General features: G+C 44.6%; 1 protein-coding gene across 1 annotated transcript in view; it reads left to right on the top strand.

The window, feature by feature from the left end:
• LOC143926495 (sodium/glucose cotransporter 4-like) overlaps positions 1 to 25,797 on the top strand; it is a 71,380-nt gene that overhangs the window by 16,821 nt on the left and 28,762 nt on the right. The window contains exons 3-7 of the mRNA XM_077450285.1: positions 10,711 to 10,815; positions 12,437 to 12,601; positions 15,677 to 15,782; positions 20,514 to 20,594; positions 20,724 to 20,929. Of these exons, the coding sequence (XP_077306411.1) occupies positions 10,711 to 10,815; positions 12,437 to 12,601; positions 15,677 to 15,782; positions 20,514 to 20,594; positions 20,724 to 20,929 (663 nt within the window). The remainder of the gene's footprint in view (positions 1 to 10,710; positions 10,816 to 12,436; positions 12,602 to 15,676; positions 15,783 to 20,513; positions 20,595 to 20,723; positions 20,930 to 25,797) is intronic.

The raw sequence follows: 25,797 nt of genomic DNA, 5'->3' as shown, positions 1-25,797 counted from the left end.
TAAACTGGTGGACTCGGAGGCCTTTCGCAAATTTGTGGCCATTGGAACACCACAATGGAAGGTCCCAGGAAGGAAGTATTTCTCAGAGAAGGGCATCCCAGAGCTATATGGCCATGTTCAGCGGCAAGTGAATGTATCTCTGGCACACAGTGTCGGTGCCAAGATACATCTGACCACAGACACGTGGTCTAGCAAACACGGGCAGGGAAGGTATATCAGTTTTACTGCCCACTGGGTGAACCTTCTGACGGCCGTCAAGCATGTAACCCGTGGCACCCGTGTAGATTTGGTTTTACCGCCACGGATTGCATGCAGGCCTGACTCTTCTTCTCCTCCTCCTACTCCATCCTCCTCCCTCTCCTCCTCAGCTGCCTCCTCCTTTTCCGCTGCTAGCGTCTCTTCCACTGCACCGCCCAAGCTCCCCAGAACCTATTCCACATGCCAGGTGAGACGTTGCCATGCCGTGCTGCGTCTGTTGTGCCTGGAAGCAAAGAGCCACACTGGCCCGGCACTCCTTTCAGCTTTGCGTTCACAGGCAGATGAGTGGCTAACACCGCTCAATTTGACAGTTGGTAAAGTGGTGTGTGACAACGGTGCCAATCTGCTTAGCGCATTGAAACAGGGCAAAATCACGCACGTGCCGTGCATGGCACACGTCTTAAACTTGGTCGTGCAGCGATTCCTTGTCAAATACCCTGGGGTCCAGGACATCTTGCGGCAGGCAAGGAAAATCTCGGCCCATTTCAGAAGATCTTACACGGCCATGGCTCGCCTTGCTGACATTCAGCGGCGACACCATCTGCCGGTCAGACGTCTTATTTGCGATTGCCCGACGCGATGGAACTCAACCTTCTATATGCTTGATAGGCTGCTCCAGCAGAAACGTGCAGTTAACGTCTACCTGTATGAACTCTGCGAAAGAAACGGTTCTGGGGAGCTGGGTTTTTTTTCACCGCGCCAGTGGCTGCTCATGCGCGACACATGCAGACTTCTGCGGCCATTTGAGGAGATCACCAAACTGGTCAGTCGCAGCCATGGCGCCATCAGTGACATGGTACCTTATGCCTTCTTTCTGGAGCGTGCATTGCGTCGTGTCATTGATCAGGCTGTGGAGGAGCAGGAGCGGGAAGATGAGGAAGTCGCAATGCTGGATGAATTCCCAGGGGGGGCTACTCTATCTGAGACAAGTCAACAACAGGAGTCTGATGAGGAGTCAGAGGAGGATGGTGCCGGGGCGGATGAGCAGGAGCAAGAAGAGCATGCTTTAAACCTTTCTGGGATCCCTGTTGTGCGAGGATGGGGAGAGGAGAATGAAGAGGACGACATTATCCTGGATGATGAGCAGGAGCCAGGCCACCACACCGCTTCCACTTTAGTGCAAATGGGGGCCTTCATGCTCCAGTGTTTTAATAGGGACCCCCGTATAAAAAGCATGAGGGTCAAGGACCAGTACTGGGTGGCAACGTACTTAGACCCCCGGTACAAACACAAAATGGCGGAAATGTTACCGCCGTCGCAGAGGGCTGTCAGAATGCAGCACTTCCAGGCCTTGCTTCGAGAAATGCTGCATTCTGCTTTTGCGTGCGCTGGCAGAGGAGCAATTCCCACTCCCAGAGAAGGATTTGCGGGTACCAATCCAACAGCGCCTGCAAGAAGAGGCCGGTTTGAAGATGTGTTGGTGACTTCGGATATGAGGTCATTCTTTCAGCCGACCCATCGACAGGTGTCATCCGGATCCAGCATCAGGGAACGCCTAGACCGTCAGGTGTCCGACTACATTGGGTTAACGGCCGATGTGGACGCTCTGAGGAGTGATGAACCCCTAGACTACTGGGTGGGCAGGCTTGACCTCTGGCCAGAGCTTGCCCAATTTGCAATCGAACTGTTGGCTTGCCCCTCATCCAGTGTCCTGTCCGAAAGGACGTTCAGCGCAGCAGGGGGGATTGTGACCGATAAGCGTACTCGCCTAGCTCACCACAGTGTTAACTACCTCACATTTCTAAAAATGAATGAGGCATGGATCTCGGAGGAATTCAACACATGTGATCAGTAGACCATGTATATGTCTATAAACAATTTTTGGAATCAAGCACACAGACCTTCTTAATTCATTTGGCTCACTTCCCTGACCCAAAAAAGCACACCGTACTATATGCCCCTACCCTCCTCTTTGAAGAGGTTGAGCGGTGTCATATTTCTACTGGGGCTGCTTATTATGAGGGGTTCCCACCATCCCTGTGCTGTGCTGACTTCCTCCTGGGTGTTCTTATTATGAGGGGCTCCCACCATCCCTGTGCTGTGCTGACTTCCTCCTGGGGGTTCTTATTATGAGGGGATCACACCATCCCTGTGCTGTGCTGACTTCCTCCTGGGGCTGCTTACGGTGCTGCTGTCAGCGCTGTATGTCACGGAGCTGCTGTCAGCGCTGTATGTCACGGAGCTGCTGTCAGCGCTGTATGTCACGGAGCTGCTGTCAGCGCTGTATGTCACGGAGCTGCTGTCAGCGCTGTATGTCACGGAGCTGCTGTCAGCGCTGTATGTCACGGAGCTGCTGTCAGCGCTGTATGTCACGGAGCTGCTGTCAGCGCTGTATGTCACGGAGCTGCTGTCAGCGCTGTATGTCACGGAGCTGCTGTCAGCGCTGTATGTCACGGAGCTGCTGTCAGCGCTGTATGTCACGGAGCTGCTGTCAGCGCTGTATGTCACGGAGCTGCTGTCAGCGCTGTATGTCACGGTGCTGCTGTCAGCGCTGTATGTCACGGAGCTGCTGTCAGCGCTGTATGTCACGGAGCTGCTGTCAGTGCTGTATGTCACGGAGCTGCTGTCAGCGCTGTATGTCACGGAGCTGCTGTCAGCGCTGTATGTCACGGAGCTGCTGTCAGCGCTGTATGTCACGGTGCTGCTGTCAGCGCTGTATGTCACGGAGCTGCTGTCAGCGCTGTATGTCACGGAGCTGCTGTCAGCGCTGTATGTCACGGAGCTGCTGTCAGCGCTGTATGTCACGGAGCTGCTGTCAGCGCTGTATGTCACGGAGCTGCTGTCAGCGCTGTATGTCACGGTGCTGCTGTCAGCGCTGTATGTCACGGAGCTGCTGTCAGCGCTGTATGTCACGGAGCTGCTGTCAGTGCTGTATGTCACGGAGCTGCTGTCAGCGCTGTATGTCACGGAGCTGCTGTCAGCGCTGTATGTCACGGAGCTGCTGTCAGCGCTGTATGTCACGGTGCTGCTGTCAGCGCTGTATGTCACGGAGCTGCTGTCAGCGCTGTATGTCACGGAGCTGCTGTCAGCGCTGTATGTCACGGAGCTGCTGTCAGCGCTGTATGTCACGGAGCTGCTGTCAGCGCTGTATGTCACGGAGCTGCTGTCAGCGCTGTATGTCACGGTGCTGATGTCAGTGCTCTGTATTACGGTGCTGCTGTCAGTGCTCTGTATCTCCTGCACCCTCTTGTTTGCCTACCCTGGTCCCTGACCTTCCCTCTCCTCCATTGCCTTCATTAGCTCCATAGTCCTGAATTGTCAGAACAATTTCCCAAATAAAAAAAAAATGCTTGTAGTTATCGATCCCAAATTCACCTCATACATGTATTATGCTATTGTCCAGGTGGTGGGACTACGTGCTACCCCCTAATAATTACCCCGTGGCCGCAAATTCGACCTAAAGGTTTGCGAAATTCGCCTCCCATTGAAGTCAATGGAGCCCGCGGCGAACGGTCGTTTTCGCGAACGTTTGTGTCCGTTCGCGTTTCGCGTTCGCGAAACGTCCCGTCGGAAGTTCGTCCATCACTATCCCTGATATACAGTCACATCCCAGATAATCCTCATCTCAGTTCTATAGTTTGGCAGTATTAATCTTATTATTGCAAATTGTAATGCTCTGATAAATATTCAAGTTACCAAAGTCCAAATCTTGTGTTGGTATTTCTATTTTCCTTCTTCCGTATTAACTCTTACATGAGAAACATAAATGTCGTCTCTGGTGACTTTTTGAAAGTACGGGCTCGGAATTGGAAGCTTTAGCCTTCTCCTTCATTTACTGACCTGTAGAAAGCATCTGATGGGATGCACATGCACAGGCTTGCTCTGGGGCAGCGAAGTAGTGAAGCCAAGGGGCAGGAGGCAACCCTGGAACCTAAACCTTTAAAAATAAGTCAGCTCCAATATTTCTTTTCTCACATATTCAGAATGTGTGAAAACCTTAGAGTATAACTAAAAGCGAAACTTTCTTTTTTAGTATTGGATAGAGTGGAGAGAGATTAGAACACCTGTCACCTGGCTAGTGTTATATAAAGGGATATACAGTGCCTTGCAAAAGTGTTCACCCCCTTGGCTTTTTACCTATTTTGTTACATTACAGCCTTTAATTCAATGTTTTTTTAAATCTGAATTATATGTGATGGATCAGAACACAATAGTCTATGTTGGTAAAGTAAAATTAGAAAAATATATAAATAAAACAATTTTTCAGAAATAAAAAACTGACAAATGGCATGTGCGGATGTATTCACTCCATTTGTTATGAAGCCCATAAAAAAGCTCTGGTGCAACCAATTACCTTCAGAAGTCACATAATTAGTGAAATGATGTCCACCTGTGTGCAATCTGAGTGTCACATGATCTGTCATTACATACATACATAAACACCTTTTTGAGAGGCCCCAGAGGCTGCAACACCTAAGTAAGAGGCACCACTAACCAAACACTGCCCTGAAGACCAAGGAACTCTCCAAACAAGTAAGGGACAATGTTGTTGAAAAGTACAAGTCAGGGTTAGGTTCTAAAAAAAATTCAAAATCTTTGATGATCCCTAGGAGCACCATCACATCTATCATAACCAAATGGAAAGAATATGGCACAACAGCAAACCCGCCAAGAGACAGCAGTACACGAAAACGCATGGACCGGGCAAGGAGGGCATTAATCAGAGAGGCAGCACAGAGACCTAAGGTAACCCTGGAGGAGCTGCAGAGTTCCACAGCAGAGACTGGAGTATCTGTACATAGGAAGACAATAAGCCGTACGCTCCATAGAGTTGGACAGAGTTTATAGCAGAATGGCCAGAAGAAAGCCATTACTTTCAGCAAAAAACAAAATGGTACTTTTTGAGTTTGTGAAAAGGCATGTGGGAGCCTTCCAAAATGTATGGAGGAAAGTGCTCACTTGAAGGACCCTCTACAGCAGTTTGCATGAAACCTTAAGTTTACACCATGCAGCGCATTATGACCACCCACTTAAAATTGGGTTGGTAACCTTATTGCTGCCAAAACAGCCCTGAGCCATCAAGGCATGGACACCGCTAGGCAAAGCATCACACTGCCTCCACTAACTTTCCAGATACCAAGCAATTGTGCTGCAAATCAGAAATGACTTGCTAAACTATTTCTAGACTTGCCAGGCTTCACAACTTTGTTGCACAATTGCAGCAGGTCAGCATTGCTTGACCCCAGATCAGCTTTCTTTGCAAAAATGTTGTAACTCTGCTGCAAGTTCTGGTTCAGTTATGTTGTACAATAGTCATCCCACCACAGGGGTCACTGTGGCTGAATTTTCATGCTGTAGATTTGCAGAGCTCTTGCTGTAGACTCACCACTGCAACTTTGCTCTTGCTAGAGACTTATCATGCAAATTTGCTACAAATTGGAAAAATGTCAACTAGAACTTGTGCTTCAATTACTCTGCAAGTGTACAACTTGCCAGTGAAAATGTGCAGCAAGTTAAGACTTACAATTCAACACTGCCACAAATGTGTGGCAAGTTATCCTTGCCATTTAGGTTTCCTTCTTCCCAAACAGCACCCTGGTGCCATCTCTTCCCCAGATAAGAGACACAACCTTACCGGGCCATCCACATGGTGTAATAGAAAATGTGATTAATTTTCTGAATCCAGTTATGATGCTCAGCATGGGCGCCCTGACTGGTCTGTGGCTATGCAGCCCCATACACAACAAACTGCAATGCACTGTGTATTCTGACCCCTTTCTATCAGAACCAGCCTTAACTTTTTCATCAATTTGAGCTGCAGTAGCTCTTCTATTGGATTAGACTACATGGGACAGCCTTCACTCCCCACGCAACACCTTTGGCCACCCATGACCCTGTCTCAAGTTTGCTAGCTTGCCTTCCTTGGACCACTTTTGCTAGGTCATGACCACTGCAGACCGCAAACATCCCTCAAGAGATGCAGTTTTGGAGTTGCTCTGACCCAGTCGTCTAGCCATTACAGTTTGGCCCTTGTCGATCAAATCCCTATGCTTGCCCATTTTTTCTGCTTTCAACACATCAACTTCAGGAACAATATGTTGACCTGCTGCCTAATATATTCAACCCATGTTCAGGCGTCATGAAATATTTAATGTTATTCACTTTACCTGTCAGTGGTCATAACGTTATGGCTGATCGGTATAGATTTCTCATCACTTTGTTTTGTCACAGTTTTCACCAGGACACATACAGAGGGTGAATCTCCCTGGTGAAGACATGGGCACCAAATGAACACTTAAAGCGGGAGTCCGCCGGGACTCCGCGTTTTTTTTTTTTTTTTAAAGTCAGCAGCTACAAATACTGCAGCTGCTGACTTTTAAAATAGTGACACTTACCTGTCCAGCGCGCCCGTGATGTCGGCACCCGAAGCCGATCTCTAGATCGACACTCGAGTGCTGCCGCCGCCATCTTGGGTATGGGAATCAGGAAATGGAGCCTTTCGGCTTCATTTCCCGGTTCCCTACTGCGCATGCGCAAGCCGCGCTGCGCAATGAGGACGGTCCCCGCTGCCTCTGGGATCTGTGTGTTTCCCAGCAGGCAGCGGGGCACTTGCGGAAGGGGGCGGGCACTTGCGGAAAGGGCCGTAATGTACGCCCCTTTCCGCAGAGAGCTAGCCCGGAAGTGGGTGCAGTTACCTGGATTATCCAGGTAACTGCACCCCCCTCCCCCCTGAAAGGTGCCAATTGTGACGCCGGAGGGGGGGAGGAATCCGATGAGCGGAAGGTCCATTTTAGGGTGGACCTCCACTTTAACTCTCTATCCAAAAACAAAACAAAAAAAACAACTTTGTCTTTACATACACTTTAATTTTTTCCTTCACTCACAGTTTAGTGGTAATAACAGTACACACATAATCCTTGTTTTTTTTTAATACCTACCTGCATGAGGACATATTTACTTATAACCACATGTATATTACAGGTCTTGTAAAGTACCTTGGAAACTGCTTCTATCTTTAAGATACAGGACATGTATGGTGGCACAGTGGTGTAGTGGTTAGCACTCTTACCTAGCAGTAAAAAGGGTTGCTGGTTCGAATCCCAACCACAACACTACCTGCCTGGAGTTTGCATGTTCTCCCTGTGCCTGCGTGGGTTTCCTCTGGGTACTCTGGTTTCCTCCCACACTCCAAAGACATGCAGGTAGGTTAATTGACTTCTGTCCAAAGTTGGCCCTAGTATATGAATGGGGACCTTAGATTGTGGGCTCCTTGAGGGTAGGGACTGGTGTGGGTGTGCAATGTACAGGGATAGGGGTAGACACTCACTCAGGTTGAACTGGATGGACTGGTGCCTTTATTCAACCTTACTAACTATGAAACTATGAATGTCTCCAGCTCAAAGATTTATCAAATGTTCCATATCCAGGCTTTTTGCTATGCGTTATTGTGTGCATAACACATTATTGTAGTAAAAATGTGAGCTGCCATGTGATGTTTAAACACCTTCCAGTCCTTGTTTTTTTTTTTTTTTTTTTTTTTTTATGTCTACAGTTTGTTGCAATGCATTTCAGCACATTTCAGCAGGTCAGAATGTGCTGCGCAAAAATTCAACATATCCTATATACATTTTTTTTTTTAGCACACACCAATGAAGTGTGTTGCTGTGAACTCAAGCCATAGGACATAGGGAAAACTGCCTTGTTTTTGTGTTGTGCCTGCATTGGCAAACACTGCTGGTGTGAATGAACCTTAAAGAGGAAGTAAACCCTGATGAGTTTACTTCCTCTTTCATTCCCTGCAAAGGTAAAGCATAATGGACTACTGTCTTTTGGCATACCGTATGAGTGTAGATCCATGAAATGTCCTTCATGTGCATGGCCTTCTCCTGAAGAGTCCTCCCCTGGATGCTTCTCCAGTTGCTGGGCCTCTCCTTAGATGAGATAGACCACCTTTGAATCCTCAATATCCATTCAGGCCTGTCTCTGCAGTTACTTCACCTCGGGCTATCCAGCCCCAAGACTTGGAATTGCATGGATCCGCACCCCAGGCCAGGAGGGTCATGGGGGCTAGTCAGAAGGACCAGGACCAAACAGACAGAAAATATCTTCTGGACCGGAACCCCCGAAGCACGTGATCTCAGTACCTTAAATACCACCTCCCAGAATGCACAGCAGGAGAACACTCCCACTGGGCTGGTTCCCGAAAAAAAACGTGGCACTCAATACACCCAGCTAAACTGCGTTCTACCATTTGCCGGCAGTGACAGCGACACCTGCAGCCAAGGAGAACTCCAGCCAGACTGGTACTGAAACCATCATTTAGCAAAATTAGCCCTAAAACCCAACTGTGATTTCAGGAATATTAATTTTCAAAAACATATAGCTCATGCTCGTCAGGAGCCGGCGCTACATTAGCTTTAGAGTGAAAAAAAATTGTTAAAACTTGAGATTGGAGTGTTGTATGTGACCTCATTGAGAGGATTTTCCCCTGTGACAAGGCAGGATGAGGACAATAAAAGAAGTTTGAGATCTGGCCACACTGTGCCCAGTTTCAAGGCACCTTTACATTTCAAGCACACCAACTGTAATCTGATTACAAGCAATATCTTATTTGGGAAATTCAAAAATAAATCTCTAAAATATTTTGTTAAAACATTAAGGTTAATGTCCTTGGTTGTTTACCAGTGACTTATGAGTTCAGAAGACAGAGAAATTTGTCAAGACAAGCAAAATAAAAATTCACTAGTTTTTCAAACACTTGACTTCAAAAATGATCATATCTCACATGGAGCAAGTGTGCAGGTCAAACTCTAAAATAAGGCATGTTGCCTAGTTAATAGTTGCCTGGTCACAGTATTACTTCTATATAGATACATTAGAGTTGTTTGGTTAATAAATAATCTGAATTACTATTAAATAAATTAACAAGGAATAACGTGTTTGGTAATAGGTAAACTTTCAATACAAGGCACCCGTGAAGGTTCTTGTTTATCCAGGTTATGGTATAGCTTTAAGTAGTTAGTCAAATCAAACCGGACTTGATCTGTAATGCTGAAGAAGTTTCACCACTTAGATAAATGAGTGTCAGGGTAATACCCCAGCATTTATAGCTACTCAATCACTCTTATCCAATTACCACAGAACAAGGGCCTTTCTAAAAAAGGGGCCAGTTTACTGTCATTCAGACTTTAGGGGGCCTGACTGTCGATAATGGAAGTAGAAAACATCCTGGCGTCAGTGGGAGTAAACAGTATCCCATCGTTGATGTCAATGGGAGGAATACTGCCCCATCATTGGTACCAGAAAATATTCTGGTGGTCTTTGGAATAAATAGTGCTCCATTGCTGGTGTCAGTATAAGAAATAACGCCCCATGATTGGTGTCAGTGGGCAGGAATAGTGCCACAAGGTCCAGATAAAGGCAAGCAAAGGGCAACATCCGGGCCTTGGGCCATAGTTTGGAGACCACTGTCAGATACTGTCTCTGGAGATGTTGATTGTCCAAAAATAGGACGGGTGGTGTCAAGGTTTGTGAAACCGCTGTGTTCAAATTCCATAATCAAATCAATATAGAGCCACCAAGTCTGGGACATCATTTATTTATTTAGGTCACAAGGCTGAAAGTGTGATTTGCAGTGTAAAGATGTTAATTTAAAGTTTTTTAGTCAGTCTATCTTAGGTCTTTAGAAAGAAGGACTGAGCTCCATCAAAATATATGTGTATATCAATTATTTATTTTAACAAGGCAGGATTTAGTCATATTCAGAACAGAATATAAAGGTGAACATCGCCTGTTGATTATGTGTTTTCATAGCTCTTCAACCGCTACTAAATCTCTTGTTCCACAGATTTATATGTTAGGCATGCACAACATCCTGGGAATGCAGTATCATGACAAAGGAACAGGTTGTCTTGTAAAAACAAGTTCAGCCCATTGATACTATCTTTCACTACTCTCCCCCATGTATGCTTGGTTCCAGCTGAGACCTTACTAAATACCTGATGCTTTAGGTTCTAGTAGCGCATGTGACCTCCTCCAAGATGTAGCAATAAAAGCATTGAAAATACGGACCCTTACTCAAAATACTAAAATTGTTATGTATAACTTACTGCAGGGGTGTACCTACAGGGGTCACAAGGGTCAAAATTTCAACCTGGCCCCATGCTCCAGGGGGCCCATGTGGCTCCCCCTGTATACCTGGATAGGAGGATAGAGGAGCAGCTGGGTAGCTGCATACAGAGGGACCAATCTTTAGGCCTTCAGCAACTGGAGGAGGAAAATGGAGAGATCAGTTCCTCTGTATGCTCCTCCTATCCAGCTTCTTTCTGCTGCACTCCTGTGTGCACTTCAGCCCCCATGTGCTCTCCCCTGATCGCCCCTTGTTCCCTGTAGCTCTACCGGCTTCCCCCCCTCCCCTCTCCTCTCCTCTCCTAAAGGTTCTAGTTACGCCACTGATGAACTGTATGTTTTTAATAAAAATAATCTGAGTTTTTTTTGTTTTGTTTTTTGCAGATTGGAGCTTCACTGATGTCCAGCAATGTTGGAAGTGGTCTTTTTGTTGGCATGGCTGGGTCAGGGGCTGCAGGAGGGATGGCAGTTAGTGGTTTTGAATGGAACGTAAGTCTGTATTCTGTAACTTGTAAGAATAACTGTTTTACAGTTCATTTTTCCCATTTAAAAAAATTATACTAGAGAGAACGTTAAGAATAAATCGACTTATTTTGAGAAGTTTTACACAAGCTATGTGGCTGTAATATTTAAACCTTAAGAGCCCTTTCACACTGTCAGCGCCCGAAAAATGCTGGTAAAACACCACTTAAACTAGCAGCGCTTTACCAGAGTTTTTCGAGTGCTAGCGGTACGCTTTTTAACCCCCCCTAGTGGCCAAATAAAGGTTTAAAAACGCTCACAGAGCGCCGGTGCCAAAAGCAATTTGCAGGCCCTTTGCAGGCGTTTTGCAGGTGATTCCCATTGATTTCAATGGGAAGGGGCATTTTAGGATCGGTGTATTCACCGCTACAAAAGCGCTGCAAAGAAGCTGCTTGCAGGACTTTTTTTGACGCCTTGCCAGCGCAGCGCCTCAGTGTGAAAGCACTCGGGCTTTCACATTGGGATTGCAGATGAAGCTTCTTTCAAGCGCTTTACAAGCACTTTTTGTAACGCTAAAGGGTCTGAAAAACGCCCCAGTGTGAAAGGGGTCTAATGGACTTAAAATAATTCTCACTTTTTTGAAAAAGCTAGTGTTTTCAGCATGGATGTATCTGTTGTACTATCTCTGTGGGATTTCTGTGTAGAAAGTAGGATTTTAATGGATAGGGCATTCAAAAATTTAAGAATGTATTAAAAAATATGTTCATTTAACTGGGGTTTTCTGGTGCTCAAATGTAAGGCTGAGTTCACATATGTATGGCCACGGTTTCCAACATGGGGTCCGGTGCGAATCAGGTTCCTGAATTCGCACCTGAACTGCACGGGACCCTTTTGAAATGTGGGCCGCGCCTGCCCCGGAGCTGTGTGAACAGGCTCTATTGTGAGCCTGGCACACTCGCATGTCATGCGAATTGGATCTGGGTAAACCCGCATCCAATTCACACATATGTAAACCGAGTCTCAATATTACAAAATTTAAGAAGCTATTTACAAATTTATGAACATAGTCATTGTGCAAATCTGAGTATAAAAGTAAGCTTAAGAGCAAGTAATGTGTCTATAGAAATTAGACCAAGAAACATCTATGATTTCAGATCATCTGAAAATCATGACATGAGCCTTACTCTTAAATCTTATTGAAGACTCATGGGGGATCCTAATAGATAATAAGGCTTTAAAACTAACATTTGCAGTATAAGAAAACTTACCTAAAGGTTTTTTTTTCAAAATTACCAAATGCCTGACAATGTTATCTTGCAGCTTTTGAATATTGGGTTTAATTAAAGAACAATAACTGCATTGATTCTATATGTATTCACTGTGTTTCTGCTTCAGTTGAAAACTGTGGTAGACTAACTGCCTTCCACTCAATTGAACCCTACTTTAAGTGTGTCTTTCTGATGTAAGTTGTTCGAAGCTCTCTGCAGAAGTGCTGCAGAAAATGAGCAATGTTATACAAATTGGTTTAGTTAATAAATAAATCTGTGCATTGGTAGGATTGCTTCAGGTCAAAATTTACTACCATCATCCATGGCAAAAACGAGTGAGATGGGCTATTCCTCTAATACCAATTTCTCTTTAATTTAAGGCTTCCTGGGTGCTGGTAGCCCTTGGATGGATCTTTGTTCCTGTTTACATTGCTGCTGGAGTTGTCACTATGCCTGAATACTTGAAAAAGCGGTTTGGCGGTAAACGGATTCGTATCTACATGTCCCTTCTTTCTCTCCTCCTCTACATCTTCACTAAAATTTCGGTACGTTGACCCTAAAATCACAGGATAGGTGAACAAAAAGGAATGTTGAATTTTATGTACTGTAATACACAGATAGGAACTGGGGACTTGTTGCAATGACATTTGTCTAAAGGCCCGTACACACATGATCTGACTTTTTGACAACAAACATGCAAATTTTAAGGCAACATCCGACCTTGTGTACGCTCCATCAGACAAAACTTTTTTTGGTTTTCATCAGACAGATGTTGACTGTGTGAACAAGTCCGATGGAGCAAAGTCCGATTGCGTGTACAGAAAACCATCGGACTTTACAAACACGCATGCTCAGAACCAATGCAAAAGATCAGACAACAATACAGAAGTTGACCAAAGGTGGAGGTAAAGAGCAGAAAAACCATGTGATTTGGTGAAGTTGGCTGAAAAAGTCTGATCAAAGTTCCCTTTGTAAAAAAGTCCACGGAAAAATTTGTATAAAGTCCGATCATGTGTATGAGGCTTTAGATGGCCATTCTCAACCAGGGTCCCGTAGAACCCTAGTGTTCCTTCACAGTTTGCTAGGTGTTCCCTGAGCTATTGCCGGCTAGCCTCCAATTGGATAATCCCTGTATAGTTTTGGGGCCAACATCACTTGGCAGAGCCAGCAGTATTACATCAACGATCTTTTTAACTGTTTGTGAGGGTGGGGATTCTGATCCCCGCTGTAAGGCTTCATGAAAACACTGCAAAATTGGGCCACGATTTTACTGTGATTTTGCCATGATTTGCGGCCGGGGGTCAAAACATTCTTATCCTGAACGCAATTCTTCTGCGTTCAGGACAGGGAGGTTGAGGTTGGTTGAATCTCCCCTAACCGAGGCAGCTCCTAAACGATCCTCAAAGCCTATGTGGGCACGGACACATAGACTTTTATGGAGTTAAGTTTAGGAGCTTTGGAAAAAAAATGCCAAAAGCAACATTTTATCCAATTCCTCCTTAACCGACCAAAATTTGTTCCATGGTTGGCCCTGTCTGCACACTCCCATCCATCATCTTTCTTTTGGAAAATCAAATGAGTCGGGCAGACAAAAAGTTTATGGCCAACTTTACTTGAGAGACTTCTTTTCACTTCCTGTTTAGTCTACAGGACAGGAAGCAAATGGCTTTAATGAACTTTAGGCAATCCAAGGCTGGAGTATTCCCTTCATATACCATTGGATGGACTGTGTGGACTTCAGTGTCTCTCTGTAATCTTCCATATTGCCCTAGTTTGTTTGACACTGTATTATTTATAAGCCGTTGAAGGAAGATGTCAGTTTATGAACACTCTGTCCAAGAGAGGACTGGAGACATGGAAGGGCTCAAGAAAATATAGCATGCAAAGTGTTGTGTCTCTCCAATTTGTCAGTATGAAAGGTAGAGGTTCCAAAAGGACATGACACGCCTTTTCACACCTTATAGCACCAACTTTCTTTGAAGATATCAGCATTAATCATATGACATTTTGGAACATCAAAGGAAATTGCTGCTGGAGCTTGAATTGCAGGTCTACATAGGAGGCCGGTAGCTATATGATGCCCAGAATGTGTCACTGACTGACGGTACCAGTGTGATTGATGTCTGAATGATGAGGTTTCTCCAAACAGGGCCACCAGCCTGACACAACTTAAGCCAACCATAGATGGATTGAAATTTGTCTGGTTCAGCAGAGACCGGTCGTATTTCAATCCATGTATGGGCACCTTAGTTGTACAGAAGTCAATTTATCGATTGACTGTATAATCACCCTGTTATTTTTTTCTGCATTAGCGGTGCTGCAAGCTATAGCCAGCAACACTAATCATTGTGTATTGACGACAGGGAAGGCTCCCTGCCATAAGAACACAATAGCACAGCAGTAGTGATCCCCCCATCCAACTCGAATGTGTGGATGAGGGAATCGGCACATTTTTTTTCATTCAACCAGGTGGTTGAATGAAAAATTAAAATTAGAAATGTATAATGTATGACTTGCCTTAAAGGTTCTAGCCCTGGGGGGGGGGGGGGGGCAAATTCCAACCAGACTAGTCCTCACCTGCCTATATCAGAAATGTATGAAAAAATATGCATGTGTCTTTGAGATACTAAGTTTACTAGTTATTGTTGAATATGGTTCAGGAAATTCTGTGAGTTATTTAAAATCAAGGCAGTATAGTTGGGTGACATTATCCAGCTGACTGACAGCTGACTTCTACAGTATATTCTTATGTGCTGCTATCATTTCATTGTCCAATCACAAGTTAGTAAGGGGGGGGGGGGGGGGGACCTGTAAGCAGGGCTTTTTTTCTCAGATAATAGGTGCAGGACCTCCCCCCTTCTAAGCCACTTTGTGGCTCCACCCCCTACCCACCTCTGAGCACCGACCCTTGGTTCCACCTCTACTCACCTCTGAGCACTGACTCTTGATTCCACCCCCTACCCACCTCCCAGTACCGGCCGCTTTAGAGAATATAGCAGAATATCATTTTGTAATTTGTATGGTATTTGGTAATGATAACAAGAAAAGCAATAAAAAAGATCCCCATGGCCAGCAGCAATACCCCCCCCCCCAGCAACAATAGACCCCCAGGAGCAACAACAGATCTTCCAGCAGCCAACATCAATAGACACTCCAGCAGCCAGCAACAGTAGGCCCCTCCCTAAACAGTAGATCCCTTCCAGCAACAATTGACCTCCCAGTAACAAAAGATCATCCACCAACAACAATAGATTGCTATGCAAAAATCGATCCACTCCAGCAACAATAGATCCCCCAGAAGCCAGCATCAGTAGACCCTCCATCACACCCCAACACTCCTTGCCATTGCATATATTCAGTGCTGGAGGTGCTGGAAAAAAAGCCCTGCCTGTAAGTGAAAGTAAGACTGCTACAGAGGAAGATCAGGTCTCCTTCCCCACCACACAAAAGGTTTTGCTATGTGGCAGAGCTGTGTAAATCCCAGGACTGAATGAACAGAGATACAAATCCTTTGGCAGGTTAAGCAGTTCACATGCTATCATGTAATGGGCTGTTTGCTTGGGGATCGACTTTACCTGAATTAAATTTTTGTTTATTCTACTTTTTTTGAATTGTTTCAGACAGACATTTTCTCTGGAGCCCTCTTCATCCAGGTGTCCCTGGGATGGAACATTTACCTGTCTACTGTCTTACTGCTGGTTGTGACCGCAATTTATACTATTGCTGGTAATTGTCATATTCTTTATCTTCTAAAGATTTAAAGTTTGTTCTGGATTAAACTTTGGCAAAAAGAATAGATGGGAATAGGAATGTGAACAAGCATATAATGGTCATTTGTAGGGATGAGCTGAAAACCCCCTTAGTTTGGTTCGCAGCAGAACATGCGAACAGGCAAAAAATTTGTTCAAACATGCGAACACCATTAAAGTCTATGGGACACGAACATGAATAATCAAAAGTGCTAATTTTAAAGGCTTATACTGTATGCAAGTTATTGTCATTGGGGACCCGGGTCCTGCCCCGGGGACATGTATCAATGCAAAAACAAAAGTTTTAAAAACGCCAGTTTTTTCAGGAGCAGTGATTTTAATAATGCTTAAAGTGAAACAATAAAAGTGAAATATTTCCTATAAGCCCTCCACCCACAGACCCCCACAACCACTGGGCAAGGGTTGTGGAGATGAGGCCCTTGTCCCCATCAACATGGGGACACGGTGCTTTGGGGGGCTACCCCAAAGCATCCTCCCCATGTTGAGGGCATGTGGCCTGGAATGGTTCAGGAGGGGGGTGCTCTCTCATCCCCCCCCTTTTCCTGCGGCCTCCACGCCATTTTTTTTCATTTTGGCGCAGGGTTCCCCTTAAAATCCATACCAGACCTGTAGGGTCTGGTATGGATTTTGAGAGGGACTCCCACACCATTTTTTTTTATTTTGGCACCGGGTTCCCCTTAATATCCATACTAGACCTGAAGGGCCTGGTATGGAATTTGGGGGGACCTCCACGCAATTTTTTTATTTTTTTTAATTTTGGTTCGGGGTTCCCCTTAATATTCATACCAGACCCAAAGGGTAATGTGGGGGAATCCCATGCCATTTTTTCAATGACTTTTATGTGTATTGCCGGGGCCAACAATTTATTATAGCCACAGGTACTTTTAAATTACTTATTTTCCTTTAGAAGTGTCATTTTGTGCAGGAACTGTTCTAAACACGGGAAACGTGCGCCACTTTACAGGCATACTATAGACACCCCCCAGGTACAACATTTAAAGGAATATTTAACTTTTATTGTTTCACTTTAAGCATTATTAAAATCACTGCTCCTGAAAAAACAGCTGTTTTTAAAACTTTATTTGCATTGATACATGTCCCCTGGGGCAGGACCCAGGTCCCCAAACACTTTTTAGGACAATACCATGCATATAAGCCTTAAAAATCAGCACTTTTGATTTCTCCCATAGACTTTTAAAAGGTGTTCCTTTTCATATTTGCTGCAAACACCCCAAATTATTCGCTATTCGGCGAACGGGCGATCACCTGATGTTAGAGTCGAATTTATGCATAAAGTTAAAAAACCTTCTATCTTTACAACCACTTTTAGAGAATATATTGGGGACTCCCAAGTCACCAGAACTAGTGTCCCCATTTGAAGATTTCCCCTCTATTACATTTCTGGGACAACCCAATATATACCCAATAGTTATACTTTAAGATTCCCCTCTCTGGCAATGCCCTGTGGGTTAGAAGGACGGCACCATTAACATGCATTAGTCACGATCAGCAACAGACAACACTTGTCAAAAGCGACAGGTGTTTGTTTTTTGCCACAACATGTGTACAGCCGTAATTGGCTGCATGTTACTGTTCAGGCAGACAGTTGGGGGCAGTAAAACCAAGACCAGATCCTCCTCTTCTCGGGTCCCAGTTGGCTCTCCTGGACCTTCCCCTCTATTCAGTGCCCCCACACCAAGCTGCTATACAATACTGCACTCACCACCGCAGCGCGCCTGCGCGGCTTTCATATTACAGACTAAAAGAATGCCAACAAATACTCCAAATGAGATTGCAGCAGTGCGCCTAAAGCAATTAACTAATTATGTTATTAGTTAAATGCTTTTTGATTGCTTTGCATCTCGTATGATAAAACCCCATATTTTTTGTTCACTCTCCATGTATCTCCTTTGCTTTATGTGTGAAAGAGACGGTCGGAAGATGTCACAGGGGATGTCAGTGTTTTCACACAGGCGCACTGCTGCGATATCAGATGGAGTATTTGATGGCATTCTTTTAGTCTGTGATAGGAATGCTGTGCAGACGCGCTGCGGCGGTGAGAGCGGTTGATGCATTTGATGCCTTTTACAAGACAATCTGACGTACAGAAGAAACCCCTTCTGGTGCAGGCGCTCGCGTATGGGTAATACAGCCACCTATGATGCGGTTGGAGTTTTTCATAAGTTGGAGATTTTGGCAGGACACCGGCACTGCAGAGTCATCCATCCAATACTGTTTAACATAGATAGGGGAATAACGTGATTTCTCTTGTTCAGCCTCACAACAGAACTCTTATTATATGGAAAGGTTTATACGGTATCTCACAAACGTGAGTACACCCCTCACATTTTTGTAAATATTTTATTACATCTTTTCATGTGACAACACTGAAGAAATTACACTTTGCTACAATGTAAAGTAGTGAGTGTACAGCTTGTATAACAGTGTAAATTTGCTGTCCCCTCAAAATAACTCAACACACAGCCATTAAAGTGATTGTAAACCCTTACAAACCACTTTGACCTACAGGTAAGCCTAGATTAAGGCTTACCTGTAGGTCAAAGAAATATCTCCTAAACCAACACGGTTTAGGAGATATTTGCCAAAACACAAGACCCACCAAGAAGATGGAGGCTCCGTACACAAGGGGACAGCGGTGACTTTGCTGGCTCCTGTGTCAGGTAAGTGACACATAATGGACTACTATGCAATGCATAGTAGTCCATTATGCTTTACCTTTGCAGGGAATCAAAGAGGAAGTAAACCCATCAGGGTTTACTTCCTCTTTAATGTCTAAGCCTCTGGCAACAAAAGTGAGTACACCCCTAAGTGAAAATGTCCAAATTGGTCCCAATTAGCCATTTTTCCTCCCCAGATTCATGTGACTCGTTAGTGTTACAAGGTCTCAGGTGTGAATGGGGAACAGGTGTGTTAAATTTGGTGTTATCGCTCTAACTCTCACATACTGGTCACTGGAAGTTCAACATGGCACCTCATGGCAAAGAACTCTCTGAGAACCTGAAAAAAAAAAAATATCAGTGGTTTAACAGGACAGGTTCCACTCAGAACAGGCCTTGCCATGGTCGATCAAAGAAGGTGAGTGCACATGCTCAGCGTCCTATCCAGGGGTTGTCTTTGGGAAATAGACGTATGAGTTTGCCAGCATTGCTGCAGAGGTTGAAGAGGAGGGGGGTCAGCCTGCCAGTGCTCAGACCATACACCGCACACTGCATCAAATTGGCCTGCATGGCTGTCATCCCAAAGGAAGCCTCTGCTAAAGATGATGCACAAGAAAGCCCCCAGTTTGCTGAAGACAAGCAGACTAAGGACATGGATTACTGGAACCATGTCATGTGGTCTGATGAGAGACTTACTTGGTTCAGATAGTGTCAAGCGTGTGTGGTGGCAACCAGGGGAGGAGTACAAAGATAAGTGTGTCTTACCTACAGTCAAGTGTGGTGGTGGGAGTGTCTGGGGCTGCATGAGTGCTGCCGGCACTGGGGAGCTACAGTTCATTGAGGGAACCATGAATGCCAACATGTGACATACTGAAGCAGAGCATGATCCCTCCCTTCGGAGACTGGGCCGCAGGGCAGCATTCCAACATGATAACGACCCCAAACACACCTCAGAGGTGACCACTCCCTTGCTAAAAGATACTGAGGGTAAAGATGATGGACAAGCCAAGCATGTCTCCAGACCTAAACCCTATTGAACATCTGTGGGGCATCCCTCAAATGGAAGGTGGAGGAGCACAAGGTCTCTAACATCCACCAGCTCTGTGATGTCATCATGGAGGAGTAGAAGAGGAGACCAGTGGTAACCTGTGATGCTCTGGTGAACTCCATGCCCAAGAGAGTTAGGGGAGTGCTGGAAAATAATGGTGGCCACACAAAATATTGACACTTTGGGTCCAATTTGGACATTTTCACTTAGGGTGTACTCACTTTTGTTGTCTGCAGATGGCCACCAGTTGCTGCCTGATCTGATACAGTAAACTGATTTTAAGTCTAGATGCTATTTATTGTATGTCTCAGAGCAGGTGGAGAGTAAAATTGCATGGGGGGGGCAAGAACATTTTTGCCCAGGGTTCAATCAATATTAAAGACGGCCCTGGGAATGTAGTGCGATTCCTGTCTGAATTACATTTAGTTTCCTGCACTCCTCCTGTGTGAACCCAGGTTGAAATCACTATGACAAGTTTTGGTCCACACAGGAGTGGTGGGAGAAACCAAATACGACTCGCACAGGAAGCTCACTGCATTGCTGTTTTCTTTTCACTGCGATTTGAACCCATTAATTTGTATGGGCTCAAATAGGAACGCAAAGTTTCGGTATTCAGTATTGGCGAATACTTGACCAAAAGCATTGGTACTCAAACTCGCCAATAAAAAAGGGTATAGGTGCAACCCTAGTTTATAGCCATACAGCAATGGCGGCTGGTGACCACAATTTTTTTTGGGGGGGGAGGGGGGGAGCACAAACAAACTGCGCCCTTTATGGACGCTCCGCCACTGCCATACAGGCATCAGAAACAAAGGCATCAGCAAAGGGCACTCTATTTGCCTTTAGTAAATTAACCCCTTTGTATGTTCACATCCTCGACAAATACAGGAACACATGTTGAATGCATTACCTAAATGCCTGAATTGCTGTCCATTAATGTCCATTCATCTCTCTATAACAGGTGGGCTAACTGCAGTTATCTACACTGACACCCTACAGACCGTCATTATGGTGGTGGGGGCTTTTATTCTTATGTTTATATGTAAGTATACTGCTGTTTATTGGATTACTGTTCCATAATACCTAAACATGGCAACCTCATTACTAGCATTTGTATCATAAATAAAAAAAATAACATAACTGTTATATTCAAATCTGTTTATCCCTCCAGCATTTAATGAGATTGGCTGGTACACAGGACTGGAGCAGAAGTACATGGAGGCTATCCCAAAAATAATTGTCCCGAACACAACCTGCCATCTGCCCCGCAGTGATGCATTCCATATGATGCGTGACCCCATCACTGGGGACCTACCCTGGCCTGGCCTTATATTTGGTCTGACAGTGTTGGCCACCTGGGTTTGGTGCACTGATCAGGTAAGATGATCTCGCCGTGATGCCACATCTTTCAAGAATTTCACAGCTCTAAGATATTTTAGGGAGCTCTGTGTTGAAAGAAATCTTGAAAATATATGCATTCCTAGCAAGTGTATACATTGTCAATATACATTAAAGGAATTATATTTTATACAGTGCCTTGAAAAAGTATTCTTACCTCTTGACATTTTCCACTTTTTGTTCATGTTACAACCAAAAATGTAAATGTCTTTTATTGGGATTTTATGTGATAGACCAACACAAAGTGGCACATAATTGTAAAGTGGAAGGAAAATGAGAAATGGTTGTTAACATTTTTAAAAAATAAATATCTGAAAAATTCTTATTTTACTATTAGATGAAATTAATGTATTCAGGATTTATTATTTGACTATTAATATTATTATTATATTATTATAATATACTGTGTATACACTGATCAGCCTTAAGGTTATGCCCACCCACCTAATATTGAGTAGGTCCCCTTTTTTCCACCAAAACAGCCAATTTTGCTGCCAAAACAGCCCTGGCCAGTCAAGGTATGGACACCGCTAGAGCTCTAAAGGTATGCTGTGGTATCTGGCACGCAAAGTCCTGTAAGTTGTGAGGTGGGGCCTCCATGGATCGTACTTTTTTATCCAGCACATCCCATAGATGCTTGATTGGATTGAGATCTGGAAAATTTGGAAGCCAAGCCAACACCTCAAACTCATTGTTGTGCTCCTCAAACCATTCTTTGAGTACCATTTTTGCAGTGTGGCAAGAAGCATTATTCTGCTTAAATAAGCCACTGTCATCGGGGAATACCATTTCCATGAAAGGGTGTACTTGTTCAACAACAATGTTTAAGTAGGTGGTATGTGTCAAAGACACAAAGTGGCACATAATTGTGAAGTGGAAGGAAAATGAGAAATGGTTTTTAACATAAAAAAAATAATAATATCTGAAAAGTGTGGCGAGCATTTGTATTCAACCCCCCCCCCCTTTACTCTGATACCCCTAACGGAAATCTAGTGTGGAACCAGTTGCCTTCAGAAGTCACCTAATTAGTCCACCTGTGTGTAATTTAATCTCAGTATAAATACAGCTGTTCTGTTAAGCCCTCAGAGGTTTGTTAGAGAACCTTAGTGAACAAACAGCATCATAAAGGCCAAGGAACACACCAGACAGGTAAGGAATAAAATCGTGGGAGAAGTTTAAAGCAGGGTTAGGTTATAAAAAAATATTCCAAGCTTTGAACATCTTGCAGAGCAGAAGCAGCCAAGAGGCCCATGGTAACTCTGGGGGAGCTGCAGAGATCCACAGCTCAGGTGGGAGAATCTGTCCACAGGACAACTATTATTTGTACACTCCACAAATCTGTTCTTTATGGAAGAGTGGCAAGAAGAAAACCATTGTTAAAAGAAAGCCGTAAGAAGTACCGTTTGCAGTTTGCAAGCTGGCAGAGACATCCCCAAAAAGACTTGCAGCTGTAATTGCAGTGAAAGGAGGTTCTACAAAGAATTGACTCAGGGGGCTGAATACAAATACACGCCGCACTTTTCATATATTTCTTTGTAAAACATTTTGAAAACCATTTATCATTTTCCTTCCACTTCACAATTATGTGCCACTTTGTGTTGGTCTATCACATAAAATCCCAATAAAATACATTTATGTTTTTGGTTGTAACATGACAAAATGTGGAAAATTTCAAGGAATGTGTATATTTTTTTTAAGCACTGTAATGTAAACCATTTATCTTTAAGTCATGCAAGATGGATGACCCCTGATTTTCCTAAATACAGTTTTACAGCAAGGTGTAAATGGGTTTTAGGAGTTTCCATTTGGGGCAAAGCAACAGATTCCCTTTAGAGCAAAGAGGGTAAGAGGCCATTCTTGCCTTCTACTACTCTTCCGCCACCCAGCTTACCAACTGGATCCCTGCAGTAAATTGCTGTACACTGGATTGGAGCTTCCATGCGTCTAAGAACCCCTCCCTCTGCCACAACGAATCTGCAAAGACCAGCTTCTCATTATTATTATTATTATTATTTGGTTCCTGTCAAGAATTCATCGCTTATTCATTTTAAGTTCAAACATTACAAGCCCTGATGAAGGGGGCATTTCCACAGACCCCTGGAACGTGTTAGCTTTCTTTTTAGATTTTATGCAAATTTCTGTATTGGGGTATGTTATTGGAATAATCAACTGTGGACTCTCACCTTCAAGTTTGGTATTTAATTTATGTTTAAAATCTAAAGTCTTTGTCTTTGAACAAATCACAAGACACTATCCAAGGCAATATTTACATATCTTGGCTGCAGACACAGGTCAGCATGGGCATCCTGACCACTCTATGCAGCCACACCAACTGTCTAATGCCATTGTAACACAATAATCAATGTTATTCAAAGGTCATTAAGTTTTATATGTATTGTGGCAGCACGCAGGTAAAGTCACCTGGTTGTATCCAGGATGGGAAATATGTGTGCCCTAGATTCAGGCTTTATGCAGACTTTTACAATTAGAGGGGAAGAGTTAATGAGCCCAGCTAAAGTAAGTGGGCTCATTAAGACCTCTATAAAAAAAAACAGCATGCTTAGGGAGAGGCTCCATCCTGGAACCAGTTTTGTGTTGTATAGACTGGGGAGTGTGATACCTGTTCTGTGTGGTGAGTTAACGCCTGTGTGGCAAACCTCTACAACAGAGACAGGGACTGGTGCAGCACAAGGCTGCACTCAGTTGTTAGACAGGGAATATAAGTGTGTAATTAGAGGTCAAGCTGACCAGGATTTATTTTCATGTTTTATTTTTGTTTGGCTGATATATGTTTCACTGCATGTAGCATAAATAAACCGCATCTTTTGTTTTTTTGCACCTACAACGCTGTCTGCTGTGCCTGATTTTGTGTTGTGAACCCATCCAGGGGGTCACACACACCCGCTGCCGAGCTAACCCCTCACAGTTGGTGGAGAATTTTGGCAGTTTTTTTTAGTTTTTTTTAAGGCCAGCATGGAGGAGATACTGAGACAGCTGGCTCTAGCAAATGCAAATCAGCAGCAAACAAATGCGGGTTTACAAAGGAGCCTTGCAGCCCAGCAGCAGACAAATGCAACTTTGCAGCAGAGTCTGGAAGCTCAGCAGAAGGCTCACCAGCAGAGTTTGGAAGCTCAGCAACAAGCCCAGCAGCAGACAAATGCAACTTTGCAGCAGAGTCTGGAAGCTCAGCAACAAGCCCAGCAGCAATGTGAAGCCCGCTTCATAGACCTGTTGCAGAAGCAAGAGCAGAATTTTCAACAGAAAATAGAGACATTAATACAGCAACGTCCGCAGACCAATGAAGCAAGTGGTTACAATAATACCGCATCCTTTGGTGTGAGCCGTTTACTGACAAAAATGACTGGAGAGGATGATCCGGAGGTGTTTTTGACCCCATTTGAAAGGATTGCTGAAAGAGAAAAGTGGCTCAAGGAGCAATGGGCTGGACTGGTGGCCCCTCTGTTAACTGGGGAATCGCAGAAAGCTTATTATGACCTAGAGCCTGACCAAGCAAAAGACTATGTGGTGCTAAAAACAGAAATATTGGCACGGCTGGGTGTCACCCTGGCCGTCCGGGCTCAGCGTGTGCATAATTGGACTTTTCAGGTTGGAAAACCTCCCAGGTCTCAAATGTATGATCTCATTCACCTGAGCAGGAAGTGGCTGCAGCCAGAGACTTTGACCAAAACATTGTGGAACGTGTTGTCATGGATCGTTTCCTGAGAGCTCTTCCTACTGCCATCCAAAAATGGGTAAGCCATGGAGACCCAGAAAATGCAGATAAACTTGTGGATCTGGTTGAGAGGTACTTGGCTACAGAGAACCTGACCACCTCTTCCAGGGACTCACAGACTTTCTACCCTAAGACCAGATCATCCCCAGTGGCGGGTAAGATGACTCCAAGGGGTGAGGGTGGAGAGAGTGAGAGGGTGGGAGTTCTACCTAAGGTCTGGCGGGAGCAGCCCAGGAAGCTCATGCTGCAAGAGGCAGTGAAAAAGATTATTTGCTACCGCTGCCGCCAAGAGGGACATATTGCAGCCAATTGCCCAGTTGTGGATGAGCCTATGCAATGTGACTTTATAAGGGAGAGACGTCAGTCGCTGTTTGCGACAGTTGCATGCACTGCCATTCGGGGACCTGAGAAACATTTATGTAAAATGTGTATTAATGGTAGAAATGTTGATGTGTTGCTGGATTCAGGTAGCCTGGTAACATTGATAAAAGCTGAATTAGTTATTACAGAGGTCTCTGGGAAGAACAGGGTGGTTGTTATTTGTGTACATGGGGACACCCGAGAGTATCCTGTAACTTCAGTGTTTTTTGAGACCCCCAAAGGTAACCTCTCTCATCAGGTGGGGTTAGTGTCTCACTTACCACATGATGCTTTTGTGGGAAGGGATTTTCCAAAATTCTGGGAACTCTGGGATTGTCCTGAGCCCCCCACTGGTGCCCCTATAAACCAGGAAGATGACCAGAATTCCTCTGGGAGTGGTGAGGACTCTCCTGAATTTCCCTTGTCGGTATTGGCGGGGGAAACTCGAGAAACTGGGGAGGAGCCAACATCCTCAGATGAAAACATGCCGTCTGTGGAGTTTTCGGATCTTGAGGTTCACAGGGAAAATTTTGCCACAGAACAGTTAAAAGACCCCACCCTAATAAAGGAACGGGAAAATGTGGTGAAAATAGATGGCGAGTTAGTGAACCCAGATAAGACTTACACTTATCCTTACTTCACTATGGAAAGGGACCTGCTGTATCGAGTGGTTCAAAGGGCAGAAGAAACCATTGAGCAACTTGTAGTGCCCAAACCTTACAGGAAGTTGGTGTTAGAATTGGCCCATGGGCAC

The sequence above is a fragment of the Lithobates pipiens genome, unplaced genomic scaffold, assembly GCF_037356315.1.
Source record: "Lithobates pipiens isolate NorthernLeopardFrog02 unplaced genomic scaffold, aLitPip1_a1.2 Scaffold_23, whole genome shotgun sequence".
Lineage (NCBI taxonomy): Eukaryota > Metazoa > Chordata > Amphibia > Anura > Ranidae > Lithobates > Lithobates pipiens.
This window is presented reverse-complemented; position numbering and strand designations above follow the sequence as displayed.